Source organism: Polypterus senegalus, chromosome 14, assembly GCF_016835505.1.
Source record: "Polypterus senegalus isolate Bchr_013 chromosome 14, ASM1683550v1, whole genome shotgun sequence".
NCBI lineage: Eukaryota > Metazoa > Chordata > Cladistia > Polypteriformes > Polypteridae > Polypterus > Polypterus senegalus.
The window spans coordinates 102261389-102278244 of record NC_053167.1 but is presented as its reverse complement, the minus strand read 5'-3'; the positions used below and the strand labels follow the sequence as shown (position 1 = coordinate 102278244).

At 37.6% G+C, this 16856-nt stretch overlaps 1 protein-coding gene across 3 annotated transcripts in view; it reads left to right on the top strand.

Moving 5' to 3' along the window:
• Nucleotides 1-16856, top strand: part of ptbp2a (polypyrimidine tract binding protein 2a) — a 101867-nt gene that overhangs the window by 70718 nt on the left and 14293 nt on the right. For 2 of the 3 annotated variants that reach the window (XM_039735823.1, XM_039735825.1), the window contains exons 6-8: nucleotides 6981-7145; nucleotides 7270-7380; nucleotides 12139-12346. In XM_039735823.1, the coding sequence (XP_039591757.1) occupies nucleotides 6981-7145; nucleotides 7270-7380; nucleotides 12139-12346 (484 nt within the window). The remainder of the gene's footprint in view (nucleotides 1-6980; nucleotides 7146-7269; nucleotides 7381-12138; nucleotides 12347-16856) is intronic. The other variant, XM_039735824.1, reaches the window with a different exon arrangement.

The window sequence follows — 16856 nt, the reverse complement described above, 5'->3', positions numbered from 1 at the left end:
CAACTTACGAGCCTAAAGTCACTGCTCTGTTCAAAACAAAAATGTCACTTCTCCCACTAAGTCAGCAGGGTAACTGTAGCCTACACATGCCTACAGAGGCATGCCTAATCACACATGGTGATTTAAAATATGTTCCCTCAGTGTTGTTATAGTTGTGAATACTGTGCACTTTTTATTTTATGCACTTTGAGATGTTCCTGGGTCAAATGTGTGCAAGTTGTTTATTTTGTTTCAAAAGGAAACAATGTTATTTCTAATAGCCTACTACTGTGCACTATTTTGTTTTATGCACTTTGTGATCAGATAGGTCAGATATGTAGCCTAGGTCAGTTTTTTTTCTTTTGTAAGTGGAAAAAATAGGGGCTACCTCAGATTCTGTTAATTCAGCTCTTTTTGTATGCACCTTTTGCTCTGCAAACTGACCAAAGTTAAAAGAGAAACAACGAATAAACCTTATGTTTTTCAATAAATTTGTTTGTGTTGGTTTTAAAATTTGTCATTACGAGCTGCTTTGCCGCTAAAATGACTGGCCCAGCTAACCTTCTTGGTTTGACAATCTGGCCCAACTGAATTTGTAATTGAATAGCCCTGCTCTATACAGGTGCGGTCATAAAATTAGAATATCATGACAAAGTTGATTTATTTCAGTAATTCCATTCAAAAGTGAAACTTGTATATTAGATTCATTCATTACACACAGACTGATATATTTCAAATGTTTATTTCTTTTAATTTTGATGATTATAACTGACAACTAATGAAAGTCCCAAATTCAGTATCTCGGAAAATTAGAATATCAATTAAGACCAATGCAAAAAGGATTTTTAGAAATGTTGGCCAACTGAAAGGTATGAACATGAAAAGTATGAGCATGTACAGCACTTTGGCCTGGATTACTGCAGCAATGCGCGTGGCATGGAGTCGATCAGTCTGTGGCACTGCTCAGGTGTTATGAGAGCCCATGTTGCTCTGATAGTGGCCTTCAGCTCTTCTGAATTGTTGGGTCTGGCGTATTGCATCTTCCTCTTCACAATACCCCATAGATTTTCTATGGGGTTAAGGTCAGGTGAGTTTGCTGGCCAATCAAGAACAGGGATACCATGGTCCTTAAACCAGGTACTGGTAGCTTTGGCACTTTGTGCAGGTGCCAGGTCCTGTTGGAAAATGAAATCTGCATCTCCATAAAGTTCGTCAGCAGCAGGAAGCATGAAGTGCTCTAAAACTTCCTGGTAGACGGCTGCGTTGACCTTGGACCTCAGAAAACACAATGGACCAACACCAGCAGATGACATGGCACCCCAAACCATCACTGACTGTGGAAACTTTACACTGGACCTCAAGCAACGTGGATTCTGTGCCTCTCCTCTCTTCCTCCAGACTCTGGGACCTTGATTTCCAAAGGAAATGCAAAATTTACTTTCATCAGAGAACATAACTTTGGACCACACAGCAGCAGTCTAGTCGAGACGCTTTCTCTTGTTCAAGAGTGGCTTGACACAAGGAATGCGACAGCTGAAACCCATGTCTTGCATATGTCTGTGCGTGGTGGTTCTTGAAGCACTGACTTCAGCTGCAGTCCACTCTTTGTGAATCTCCCCCACAGTTTTGAATGGGTTTTGTTTCACAATCCTCTCCAGGGTGCTGTTATCCCTATTGCTTGTACACTTTTTTCTACCACATCTTGTCCTTCCCTTAGCCTCTCTATTAATGTGCTTGGACACAGAGCTCTGTGAACAGCCAGCCTCTTTAGCAATGACCTTTTGTGTCTTGCCCTCCTTGTGCAAGGTGTCAATGGTCGTCTTTTGGACAACTGTCAAGTCAGCAGTCTTCCCCATGATTGTGTAGCCTACAGAACTAGACTGAGAGACCATTTAAAGGCTTTTGCAGGTGTTTTGAGTTAATTAGCTGATTAGAGTGTGGCACCAGGTGTCTTCAATATTGAACCTTTTCACAATATTCTAATTTTCTGAGATACTGAATTTGGGACTTTCATTAGTTGTCAGTTATAATCATCAAAATTAAAAGAAATAAACATTTGAAATACATCAGTCTGTGTGTAATGAATGAATCTAATATACAAGTTTCACTTTTTGAATGGAATTACTGAAATAAATCAACTTTGTCATGATATTCTAATTTTATGACCGCACCTGTATGTTTCATAAGAACTTTTTAAACCTGCATTATTTACTTATATGTTCTACCACTAACTTAGTCTCACATTCTGTAATGCAAATGATCAGAATTATATACCCAGGGGCCGGTCCCTTCCAGTTTTGGCTGTTACAGCTCTGGGTGATGATGTGCTGTTCTTGCAAAGCATTATGGGGTGCTTGGAGGGAAAAAAGTTGTCCTAAACCAACCAAATTATCAGTAAATAATTTGACAAACAAGGGTGAACCCGAAATGTAGCAAATTCGCTGCAAATAATCCTTCGGTGAAATTTGCTCATCAGTACTAGTGATCAGTATTGGCCCTAAGAGAAACTGATTGGGACATCCTTCGTCTATGACTATTTTAGATGGAGAAATGTTTTGGAAACAGATCTATAATGTGAACCAATATTTGATAGTGGAATTAAAAAATGTATTTGTTTATTTTGGATTTATTCGTGATTTTAATTTGTTAGTAGTTTGTTTGGGTTGAGGTTCTGCAGAGTTTGTGTACATTTCATGTGATGTACATGCTTTTATTGAACTCTTTCCTCATTTAATAACATTTAAATTTCCACCCTGCAAAAATGATCAGGATGACAGAACACCAAAGCAGAAAACAAAGGTGGCATATGACTGTCAGATCAGTTTTGTATGGACTTATTTGTTTTATCTCTGCATGCAGTTAGGTTCTCTTGTTTGCAAGTGGTTCCTTAAAAGACTGTTCTCCATTGGTGCAGGTATTTTTCGTACCATGGCTCCATAAACTCTAAACCACTTGTTTTGTGATATCTTTATAAATTTGTAATCTTTCAAAACACAGCCGATATGTTTCTTTCGTATTTTTCCTTCCCTGGTATTATAACACAAAGTGGCTTTATCTTTTAGAACACCAAGTATGTGTGTCATTTTTATTATGCTCAATGAGTATCCAAGCAAAATAATTTACATGTATCACTTGTGTGCCTGTTACTTGACATTTCAGTGTTACACAAATATCAACTTTCTCAAGTCTGCTTAGTTAAAATACATTTTAAATCCACTTTCAAAATCTTGCCATAAAGTTAAAATTGGTAATATGGCTGTACCTCTTGCTTGATAACATTTTTCTTCTGAGCGGTGTTTTTTCTTAATATTTCATCTTAATTTAGCCTTAACGTGTTTATTAATTGTATCACAACATTAAGGCTATCCCAGCTGGAGTGAGTACCCTGTAGTTTATTTGGCTTTTTGAGTCTGTATGGGGGAAAAAATATATAGAATGGTTCATAACTGTTGCTTTTTTTTAGGCATGTTTATACTTTGGGTGTGGGTAGCTGCAGATACAGTTGTGCATTGAGGATGCATACCTTGGTCTATTTATACTTTAGGCATTCAGTGCACAGCACTATGCGACACTACATGGTAGTATAATTCCCTTAAAGTTTTTTCTTTACCTTTTACATATTGATCTTGTACATATTTCCATTGTTATCTGCACGTTTGTCTTTGCCCACAATCTGGGCACTTTTTTTTACCATGAATTTGTGCACATCTGACTATCTCTGGGTGCGGTTAATGCTGGATTTTTAGGTGCAGGTAGAAACAAATACTTAACACAACTGTTCTTCAAATGAGCTCATGTTTTCTTGAATTGCGTATACACAGTCAACATGCTTGTGACCACACAATCGCAAATGTTCTAGATGCACTTAGTTGTTGAAACTTGAGCTGACACAGACACTCTGGCTGGGTTTATACTTCACTCCAAGTGTACTCCAGTGGACGCTACTGCTGTGCAAGCATTGTACAGTTTATACTTGCGCGTTTACTCTACGTAAATCTATAAGATTCCACCAGGTGGCAGTTGAGGATATCATCAAAGTGAGAAAACGTTCGGCCATTCCAGCGAGCATTGGACGTGAGACTAAAACAATTGCTTGATGGGGCATCAGCTCATCTCAAGGTGAACTCAAGGATACATAGACACTAGCGTCTTTTTAGTGTCACCAAATCCCCAAACGTTTAAGTCTTTGGAAGGAAACCGGAGCACACTGTGGAAATCCACCAGTAAAACATGCAAACTCCAGACGCAGAACACCAGGGACGTGACTCCCTGTGAGGCAGCAGTGCTACGGCTCTGCCACTGTCCCACCCCCACACGTGAAAATTATTAACAGTGTTCATTGTTTTAATTAAGTTAATGACTTCTTTGTAAAATGTAGCATACATACTTTAATGCATTTCGTCATGAAAGTGATATCAATTATGAATCTAAGGATTCCAAATACAGTGGATCCTCGAGATACAAGTTTTAATTCGTTCCAGCACTGAGCTCGTATAGCGAATTTCTCATATCTAGAACAAACTTCCCCATTGAAAATAATGGAAATCCAGTTAATCCGTTCCGCACTTCCAAAAATATCAACTTAAAAATCAATTTTCCTAACAAATAACACTGATAAATAATATATACAAGTGGAACCTCGGTTTGCAAGTAACTTGGTTTACGAGTGTTTTGCAAGACGAGCTAAATTTTAAATTAATTTTGACTTAATAAAACGAGCGATGTCTTGCAATACAAGTAGTATGGATACACTTTGTCTGCTGGCGTCATGTGATCATAACTGAGCTGATGGTTCTTCTCTCGCGCGTCTCTCTCTCTCTCTCTCTCTCTCTCTCTCTCTCCTTCCTTATCTTTCTTCGCCTCTCTCTCTCTCGAGCAATCGCCTCCTATTCTCCGCCTGCATGTCCGCAATATTTTGGATATGCTTATAAGGCTTAACTGCTACAGCGAAACAATGAAATCACAGACCCGTAGATCCTCACGCCACGGAGAACAAGGAACACTGAGTGAGCTGATGGGCTGGCAGCGTCAGCTTGGGTGAATCGAGTGAGGCAGATCGAAACACGCCACGCATACCCACAGCCTGGCTTGTGGCTCTTCACGAGCCAATGCTCGATTTAGATCTGAATTTTCGCTCATACTTTCCTCTTATCTTGAATTTCGTATACAGAGGTGATCATATCTCGAGGTTCCACTGTATCATAAATTTGCTTGCCTCTGCTGTCAGTTTAGGAGGAAGCTCCACGAGCATGTAGTAATCAACTGGGTTGGATGTTTACAATGGTCTACTTTAATGATAAAATAAATTACAATGTTAAAATGGACATTTTGAGATTAAAACCAAAAAATTCCACTTTAATCACAAAATAGACCTTTTCACTGTGTCCTTAATATTTTTGTCTGTGGCTCAAATACGCTGCTGTACATTCTGATGCTGTTGTGACGGTGCAAAAAAAAAGGGCGCACAGAAGATGGTATGTGAGACTTTTAAAATGTTTCATGTTGTTACGTTGGGGAATATGCAACGCTTGAATATAAAAGTACCACAAATGCATTTGCATGTTGACATTTTGCTTCACTACATTGAACCATTCATCAAACATCGAAGCATGCACATTGATCCTGTAGGATCCACATAGTGGCTTTCTGTCACATGTAGATAGTAAATGGTGACTGACGTCATGTTCCAACTTTGTCACGCTGTGCCCCCAGACTTTTTGCTGGTACTGCAACTGGCGCATGCATTAATGCTAATTTCAGAGGATGCGTCAGATGAACGCTGGGAAGGTGTGGCAGCCATGATGCGTGCGTGTACGTGTTCTGAGCGTTAAGTATAAACCGGCCCCAAGTATAAATGGTCAATAAAGTTAATTACTTAACCACAGTTATTGTGACATATGTAAATACCAGAAATTGTCGAATTACAGAAGTATTGAGTTGGGAGTAAACAATTCAAATCTTTTTAACTATGTCAATATTTCTTTACTAAGTTATGTAGAGATAATGAATAAAAATTAATCCAGCCACTTAATGCAGATTGTTTATAAGAGTTTGAAATATATAATGGGTAATTTGAAATGTTTTAAGTCTTAACCTAAAAGGAATATTCTACCTTCTGTGTAGTAAAATGTGCGATTTTTAAAAATGTAAAAATATGTTACGTGTTTCATGTTTCAGAACCAAATGAACATGGATGTAGAAAACAGAACAGCAAAGTAACATGTATCATTGAAAGTATAAATCTAAGAAACAGTACAGCCTTAAAGGTTAATCTCGTGAACATTGACCAGAACCTGTCCCGTTTTTAATGCCATAGTCAAAAGAGGGGAGCACAATTCTTGTGTGGAAGGACATCTCTGAGAGGATTCAATGTCTGTTTGGGCATTGACATAGATGACAGAAGTCCGAAGTGGCAGGCAGTGTAGAAATTAGTTGTCGGTCAGTTGAAGTATATTTTTCATGGATATTTAAACATGAGGAAAAGTCGGGACACATTGGGTACCTAGAATGTTGACTTTTCAAGGATAATCTTGAGCTAATTAATTCGGGCTGGAAGAAATTCAAGAAGTGTTTAATTGAGATTGAGACTTAAAATCATAACTGATGTAAACAGTGAAATTAAAGGTTCATACTTCATAAGCTATTATTAAAGGTTCATACTTCATAAGCTATTCTAATTATTTTGATTTAAAAGTGATGCCACATACATCTGGCCCTTTGTAACTACCACTTGAAGGACTACTTCTCTGAGCCATACTATGCCAGTCAAGTCAACTATAGTAAAGTGGTTGCACAAACAAGACAAAATATTTTACTTCATTGGAATGGAATTCTTTAGTTTAACTTTTTTTTTTTTTTTTATCAGCAATCATTGGGGTGATCACCCCAAAATGTTTCTATCACCTCTTTGTATATCACTTTTTAAAATTGTAATAAGGGAAATTAATAATATGTCTATATTGACTTCAATTTTATTTATTTTCTTTTTTTAAACATCTTAGCGAGCTCAAGCAGTGCTGCAAGCGGTGTCAGCTGTTCAAGCAGCAAGCACCCCTATATCAGGAGCAACCGTGAGTGAATGTGCAATAACACCTGCCCAGAGCCCTGTTCTGAGAATAATTATTGACAACATGTTCTACCCTGTTACATTAGATGTCCTTCAACAGGTACATTTATAGTTTTTATTATTTATACCTTTTGTAGATGTTATTTCCAGTATTTCTGTTTCTAGGTATTAGGTGGTGGTGTGGATTGTTTTTTAATTAAGAACTTTTTTTGTCCATTTCAAAGATATTTTCAAAGTTTGGAACTGTCCTAAAGATTATTACTTTCACAAAGAACAATCAATTTCAAGCTTTACTCCAGTTTAGTGACCCAATGAATGCTCAACAAGCCAAACTGGTAAGTACTGTTCCTGTTTATAATCAAGTTTAAAGATTTGCTTTGTTTATAATCAAGTTTAAAGATTTGCTTTTGTCAAACAAGTATGTGAATTTCCCCTTGGGATTAATAAAGTATCTATCACAAAAATATAATTTTTTTTTTTCATGAATTAGAAGTTATAGGTGATACTTTCAAAGGTGGTTTAATAATGTCAATTCCAGATACAGTGTGAAAGGGTCTGAAAACTGTCACAGAATTGGCCTCAAAAAAAAAAAAAAAAAAAAAAGACTTTTCTAATAGACAAGGTCCAGAAGCTGGTCCTCGGTTGGTAATGTGTCATAGCCTGCGATTTGTTCCGTTATATCATTTGACTTGGTGCAGCGATCAGTGACTGTAGTCAGCAAATCTGACATACCCTACAGTAAAAGTTGTGCAATGTGATATCTGCTTTAGTGTGAAAGCAGGTAAATAAAATGCTCTTCTAGTTATCTTACATCATATCTGCTCTTTTCTTGATAAGTCTGCTTCCTTTGTTGCGGACCAATATCTCTGGATAAGTATGTAGTCCCATTTAGCTTTATATTTTAATGTAGAAGTGATCTGGTTGATTTAGTGTAAGTGATTAAGCAAACCGCAGTATACCTATAATCAAACACTATAATAGACTGCTCAAAAGAATTAAAGGAACACTTTTTAATCAGAGTATAGCATAAAGTCAATGAAACTTATGGGATATTAATCTGGTCAGTTAAGTAGCAGAGGGGTTGTTAATCAGTTTCAGCTGCTGTGGTGTTAATGAAATTAACAACAGATGCACTAGAGGGGCAACAATGAGATGACCCCAAAACAGGAATGGTTTAACAGGTGGAGGCCACTGACATTTTTCCCTCCTCATCTTTTCTGACTGTTTCTTCACTAGTTTTGCATTTGGCTACAGTCAGTGTCACTACTGGTAGCACGAGGTGATACCTGGACCCTACAGAGGTTGCACAGGTAGTCCAACTTCTCCAGGATGGCACATCAATACGTGTCATTGCCAGAAGGTTTGCTGTGTCTCCCTGCACAGTCTCAAGGGCATGGAGGAGATTCTAGGAGACAAGCAGTTACTCTAGGAGAGCTGGAGAGGGCCATAGAAGGTCCATAACCCATCAGCAGGACCAGTATCTGCTCCTTTGGGCAAGGAGGAACAGGATGAGCACTGCCAGAGCCCTACAAAATGACCTCCAGCAGGCCACTGGTGTGAATGTCTCTGACCAAACAATCAGAAACAGACTTCATGAGGGTTGCCTGAGGGCCCAAATGTCTACTGCCCTGTGCTCACTGCACAGCACCGGGAGCTCAATTGGCATTTGCCATAGAATACCAGAATTGGCAGGTCCACCACTGGCGTCCTGTGCTTTTCACAGATGAGAGCAGGTTCACCCTGAGTATATGTGAAAGACGTGAAAGGGTCAGGAGAAGCCGTGGAGAATATTATGCTGCCTGTAACATCGTTTAGCATGACTGGTTTGGTGGTGGGTCAGTGATGATCTTGGAGGCATATCCATCTCACAGACCTCTACAGGCTAGACAACGGCATCTTGACTGCCATTAGGTATCAGGATGAAATCCTTGGACCCATTGTCAGACCCTACGCTGGTGCAGTAGGTCCTGGTTTCCTCCTAATGCACGACAATGCCCGGCCTCATGTGGCAAGAGTATGCAGGCAGTACCTGGAGGATGAAGGAATTGAAACAATTGAATGGCCTTCACGATCCCCTGACTTAAACCCAATAGAACATCTGTGGGACATTATGTTTCGGTCCATTAGGCGCCGCCAGGTTGCTCCTCAGACTGTACAACAGCTCAGGGATGCCCTCATACAGATCTGGGAGGAAATGCCACAAGACACCATCCGTCGTCTCATTAGGAGCATGCCCGACGTTGTCAAGCATGCATACAAGCTCGTGGGGCCACACAAGATACTGAAAAGCATTTTGAGTAGCAGAAATTAAGTTTTTGAAAAATGGACTAGCCTGCCACATCTTCATTTCACTCTGATTTTAGGGTGTCTACACAATTGAGCCCTCTGTAGGCAGAAAACTTTTATTTCCATTAAAAGACTTGGCATCCTTTTGTTCCTAAGACATTGCCCTGTCGTTATTTGTATAGATATCCAACTTCATATTGAGATCTGATGTATCTAATGTGTTTCTTTAAAGTGTTCCTTTAATTTTTGTGAGCAGTGTATAATTCTGTTAATAAACTATGGTTACATTATCAACTATGCTGATGACACTATGGCAGTAGGATACATGTTCTTTAAACCAAGTGGACTGTTTAGTTAATGGTGCAATAATAACCTTTCTGTGAATGTCAGATTAAAGAAATGGTATATGACTTTAAGACACACAAATCTCTATGTTCACCTTTAATTGTGATGGATGAGGAGGTAGAAATAGAGACTGATTACTTAGAAAATCTAAATTGAATGTTAATGCAAAAATATCTATGCAATTAGTGTTTTCTTCTCCTCCACTAATGCAAGGCTATTAAACAATGTTTTACAGGAAGCTGTATTGCTTTGGAAAATGAGAATTTTGGTTATACTTTCTTTTTTCCCTGTAGGACGTCCTACAAAAGTGGTACTTTCAATCAGATTTGATCTTTAATCTTTATTTAGGGTTTAGATATGAAGCACTGTACAAAATGAAACGGGGTGTTGACTCTCTGGTGCAGAATTATAGTATTTTTACAATTGGATGTTTGTTACTCACTCAAGCATTTGTATATTCAATAATTATACATTATTATTATTATTTAACAATGCATTTATATAGCACCTTCAGTATGAGAAAGTTGCTACAGTATATAAATGTATTATTTTTTTGTTTGTTTGTTATTAATATGGCTTTACCCTGAAAGCCATGGTCAGATAAAGTTCTAACACTGAATCATGTTTTACTTTTACTACTTATTACAAACCAATAACGTTTACAGGCTGCACATTTATGTGGCCCATGTAATTAATTGAACAATTTTTATTTTGGGATTGTATTCTACTTTTACAGTAAATGTTTTGTAGTGACCTCTTAGTGGGTAGAGAAAAAAGACAAGGAGCTAATGTAAACAACCAATAAGGATTTTTTTTATGGAGGAGTTCAATTTTGCATGTTTGTCACACAAAATGTTTCTGATCATCAAACACATTTAACCATTAGTCAAATATAACACACGTAAACACAAAATGCAGTTTTTAAATGATGGTTTTATTATTTAGGGAGAAACAAAATCCAAACCTACATGGCCCTGTGTGAAAAAGTAATTGCCCCTGAACCTAATAACTGGTTGGGCCACCCTTAGCAGCAATAACTGCAATCAGCGTTGCGATCGCTTGCAATGAGTCTTTTACAGTGCTCTGGAGGAATTTTGGCCCACTAATCTTTGCAGAGTTGTTGTAATTCAGCTTTATTTGAGGGTTTTCTAGCATGAACCGCCTTTTTAGGGTCATGCCATAGCATCTCAATTGGATTCAGGTCAGGACTTTGACTAGGCCACTCCAAAGTCTTCATTTTGTTTTCTTCAGCCATTCAGAGGTGGATTTGCTGGTGTGTTTTGGGTCATTGTCCTGTTGCAGCACCCAAGATCGCTTTAGCTTGAGTTGACGAACAGATGGCGGACATTCTCCTTCAGGATTTTTTGGTAGACAGTAGAATTCATGGTTCCATCTATCACAGCAAGCTTCCCAGGTCCTGAAGCAGCAAAACAACCCCAGACCATCACACTACCACCACCATATTTTACTGTTGGTATGATGTTCTTTTTCTGAAATGCTGTGTTCCTTTTACGGCAGATGTAACGGGACATTTGCCTTCCAAAAAGTTCAAATTTTGTCTCATCAGTCCACAAGGTATTTTCCCAAAAGTCTTGGCAATCATTGAGATGTTTCTTAGCAAAATTGAGACGAGCCCTAATGTTCTTTTTGCTTAACAGTGGTTTGCGTCTTGGAAATCTGCCATGCAGGCCGTTTTGCCCAGTCTCTTTCTTATGGTGGAGTCGTGAACACTGACCTTAATTGAGGCAAGTGAGGCCTGCAGTTCTTTAGACGTTGTCCTGGGGTCTGTGACCTCTGGATGAGTCGTCTCTGCGCTTTTGGGATAATTTTGGTCGGCCGGTCACTCCTGGGAAGGTTCACCACTGTTCCATGTTTTTGCCATTTGTGGATGATGGCTCTCACTGTGGTTCGTTGGAGTCCCAAAGCTTTAGAAATGGCTTTATAACCTTTACCAGACTGATAGATCTCAATTACTTCTGTTCTCATTTGTTCCTGAATTTCTTTGGATTTTGGCATGATGTCTAGCTTTTGAGGTGCTTTTGGTCTACTTCTCTGTGTCAGGCAGCTCCTATTTAAGTGATTTCTTGATTGAAACAGGTGTGGCAGTAATCTGGCCTGGGGGTGGCTACGGAAATTGAACTCAGGTGTGATACATTTTGTGTGACAAACATGCAAAAGAATAAGAAATCAGGAAGGGGGCAAATAGTTTTTCATACCACTGTATTTTCTGTTTGTACTAGGTTTTGATTCACCAGTGTGGCTGCATGTAGTTTTAATTTTTGTTAAACAGGTACATTTTTAAGAGTCTACTTTAAATTTTGTATTATTTTGGAGCAAATTGTTTTATCGATTACTTGCTGATCACTGACTGTCATGTATGTTTTGTTTATAGAATATGGTGTTTGAACTAGAATACCAAACTGACGTGTTTACCTTTTTTTATTTTTTATATCTGTCAAAAGGCATTGGATGGACAGAATATTTATAATGCTTGCTGCACATTACGCATTGACTTTTCAAAACTTGTGAATTTAAATGTGAAATACAACAATGAGAAAAGCCGTGATTATACACGGCCAGAGCTTCCTGCAGGAGATGGGCAGCCAGCTATAGATCCATCTGTAGCTGCAGCATTTAATAAGGATTCGTCTCTTCTTGGTAAGAATCAAGGTATAATAATTTTGTTCCAAATATTAAATGTTAGCATCAGAAATGTTTAGTAAGTGATTTCTATTTTTGGTTACACTTTACATTAAGTGTCCATAATTACACTGTAACTACTATGTAGTTACCTGTATAAGTATAGTGTAACTATGAGTTATTACTCCGTACTTATTGTGTAATACAAAGTAACGCTATAGTTGATTACTCAGTTGTCATTGTTATTCCACAGTTAATATAATTACAATGTAACAATTCATCACTGATCCAAAAACAAGTATACTTACATAGCTACATTGTATCTGTACTTTCAAAATGTAATAAACATTAGGGCATGTAACTACAACTGTGTAACAGATGTTCCATGGTCTGGGCAATTTTTATCGAGAATTGCAGTGATAACTGCATAGGTTTTCGATCATATTTCAAGATCTGTTTTACATGGTGAAAACACATTTAGTTACATACCCCAGTGTTTTTATTACATGTTAAGTACAGATACAATGTAACTATGCAAGTATACTTGTTTTTGGATCAGCGATGAATTGTAATTAATGAAGTGCGTATCATTTTCAACCAGTTGTCACAGTGGTAATGCTGCTCCATCACGGATCTGCGCAAATGTCACAGTGAATACGCTTCCGCTTAGTAATCTTGAGGTAATAGGTTTTAATCCTGCATTGTCTCTGCATTTAGCGCTTTGGGTAGTGAGCTGCTATTATTATTACTATTATTGTATAATAAAAACATTTGATGCAAGTCTATTTGCGCGATGGCAAGGAGCTACAGGCATTATTGGCATATGTCAGAAAAAGTTAAGGAGGGTCAGGGACAGTGAAAGAATCCTAAACTTCAGGTATTCTAGTGTTAATTTACTGTTATCAGTATATTTATCAAAAATAGCTTTCTTATTCATAATACTTCTATAGTTTTAAATCCAGTCATGTCTTATCTGTGGGGATTATGTTCCTGAAAAACCCAGTGTAAACCGAAAACATGGTGGACCCTATTCTCTGTACATTTTACCATAAACGCAGATTTCGGGTAACGGAAATCACCTAAGCTCAACACAGCATGGGTGCACTTGGCAACACACTTTCATTATCACTATGCTTCGCTGCCATTTTTGAAATTTAGTAAATTTATCTGAAAAGTGATTAACGACTTCAGTTTGTGACTTATTTTATGTTCACATGTCTCCATGTTCTAAAAATATTACACGTACTGTTTTCTCTGTGTTTAACTTCCATTTGCAAAGCAGAAAGAGAGGTACTTTGGCCCTTTATAGCCAATAAAGGAAGGAAGGCAGGCAAAGAGCACATAGTTACCATTCCGGTTTACGTAGGAACAGTGGACAGGGCTCAGGGGATTGAAAGTGGTGAAGATGGGTCAGACGAGATGCCAGCTCAAGTCCCATCCTTGCACCTGGTCCACTTTCTCACCCTCAAATCTCAGTAGTGATACTTCCGCAGCTTCATACAAAAACCTTGTTAAGACTTTCTCGAGGTAGTCCTCTTGGCACATTCCTGGAGGTCATGAGTGACTACGGAGGGCTGATCTGAGTACCTCACTATACCATCCAATTGGTAGAAGCAATGTAGTGTGAATACTGGGCAGGGACCTAAGCAGTGTAAGCTTGTGTCCTGAACTTACTGGGAGAGGAGTTCTGGTCGCCATCACAAATATAATTCAGTGGCCCCTATGCCTCTTGGTGCCAGGTTTGATGCATGTTGATAATTAGTGTAGCATTTTTGCATTGAAGCTCCCTGCTATTTAGTGCAGACAGACATTTTATTGCTCAGTCTTAGAAGGTGCTGCTGCACATAGGCTTCTCATAATTTTTTTTTGCACAGGCTGTAAGGCACTAGTAGACAGCAGGTTTTGCAAAATGGGTTACACATTTTTAATACCAGAAAAGGAATCTGAATTGAATCAGCAAATAGTGAGATATACTGTACTGTTTAAAAATCTTACTGTAAATATACTGTACAAGTAAATGACTACATTTCATGATTTTGATTTTGAGTGGAACAAAATAACTTCCTTCCCTTGGGTCATTGCATAATGTTTAAACACCACGTCAGAGTTTGTGTTATACGGATATAATTTGTCTGTGTAATTTGTTAATTTAATAATAAAATGCGTAATTTGTGTAAATGTCCCGTTTAATTATACAGTGCCATATTCTCTTTAAGTTAAGTCACTATCTTAAGTCATTGCTTTATCCACAGTTAATATAATTATAATGACAGCAATTCATCACTGATCCAAAACAAGTAATACTTACATTGTTACATTGTATCTGTACTTTCAAAATGTAATAAACATTAGGGCATGTAACTCATAACTGTGGTAACAGATGTTCCATGGTCTGGGCAATTTTAATGGAGGAATTGCAGGTGATAACTGCATAGGTTTTCGATCATATTTCAAGATCTGTTTTACATGGTGAAAACACATTTGCAAAATGGTATCATCGAAAACCTATGCAGTTATCACTGCAATTTCCATTAAAATTGCCCAGACCATGGAACATCTGTTACATAGTTGTAGTTACATACCCCAGTGTTTTTATTACATGTTGAAATTACAGATACAATGTAACTATGCAAGTATACTTGTTTTTGGATCAGCGATGAATTGTAATTATATAAAGTGTGGAATAACAATGACAACTGAGCAATTAACTATAACGCTATTTTGTATTACACAGTAAGTAACGGAGTAATAACTCATAGTTACACTGTACTTATACAGGTAATTACATAGTAGTTACAGTGTAATTATGGACACTTCATGTAAAGTGTTACCCTATTTTACTTAATAACAGTATCAGTCTATTTAAATACTGTGCTGTCCTTTTATTACCTTACATTTCTTTGTACTATATTATAATTTAGTTAATGTAGAGGGTAAATATCCAGTTTCAGTGTTTATTCCATTTTTAAAGAGTATACATTTTCCATATTTTCAAATTAATAATTTTAAGTTTGAATATTTATATTAAATAGTAAACATTTATGCAAAATAATTTGAATATTGATTAACAGTTTGAACACTGTAACTACTAATTTGTATTGTACATGTTTTTTAATAAATATTCAAATTATATCTATATATAGGGACCCTTACAAATACACTTAAAGCAAAATGGTATCCAATAAAGATATATTCTACTGAGTACAAAAGTTGAATGTGTATTAATGGTAAATGTGAAAATATAGTAATAATTAGTAACATTTGTTCTAAATTCTAAATAGCACAATTAAGAATTGGGTGCATTTTAGGAGCCTTGAAATTTTCTGCCTTTTGATCACTGCCAGGATGTTTTGTGTGGGTTTTTTTTTTTGGTCATCTGCTACCTGCTTTAGTCACTTTTTGCTGCAGTATGTTGAAGAAAATGTGGTTATCAGCCACATTAAATCCTTGGAAAAGTGTGGTTGTCTGTTTGGGTGTGGGAAGTCTCTTTTAAGATACTTTTGTTTATGCCCATACTACCTGCCACACAAAGCTCAATTTATTAGCACTAGAATCCTGAAGCTAACGATTATTTTTTGTTGTCCCTGACATACGCTTAAGAACCTTGTAGCTAAGCTGCTAATCTGTTTTTGTTGTGCAAATGTGTGGTTTAGTAGAACACATCCTGCTATACCCTCCCACCCCCATTCATTCAGATGAAGGCATTGCCCTGCTGCAATCTTCACAGTTCAAGTCTGTGTGCGATCATTTTCAACCAGTTGTCACAGTGGTAATGCTGCTCCATCACGGATCTGCGCAAATGTCACAGTGAATACGCTTCCGCTTAGTAATCTTGAGGTAATAGGTTTTAATCCTGCATTGTCTCTGCATTTAGCGCTTTGGGTAGTGAGCTGCTATTATTATTACTATTATTGTATAATAAAAACATTTGATGCAAGTCTATTTGCGCGATGGCAAGGAGCTACAGGCATTATTGGCATATGTCAGAAAAAGTTAAGGAGGGTCAGGGACAGTGAAAGAATCCTAAACTTCAGGTATTCTAGTGTTAATTTACTGTTATCAGTATATTTATCAAAAATAGCTTTCTTATTCATAATACTTCTATAGTTTTAAATCCAGTCATGTCTTATCTGTGGGGATTATGTTCCTGAAAAACCCAGTGTAAACCGAAAACATGGTGGACCCTATTCTCTGTACATTTTACCATAAACGCAGATTTCGGGTAACGGAAATCACCTAAGCTCAACACAGCATGGGTGCACTTGGCAACACACTTTCATTATCACTATGCTTCGCTGCCATTTTTGAAATTTAGTAAATTTATCTGAAAAGTGATTAACGACTTCAGTTTGTGACTTATTTTATGTTCACATGTCTCCATGTTCTAAAAATATTACACGTACTGTTTTCTCTGTGTTTAACTTCCATTTGCAAAGCAGAAAGAGAGGTACTTTGGCCCTTTATAGCCAATAAAGGAAGGAAGGCAGGCAAAGAGCACATAGTTACCATTCCGGTTTACGTAGGAACAGTGGACAGGGCT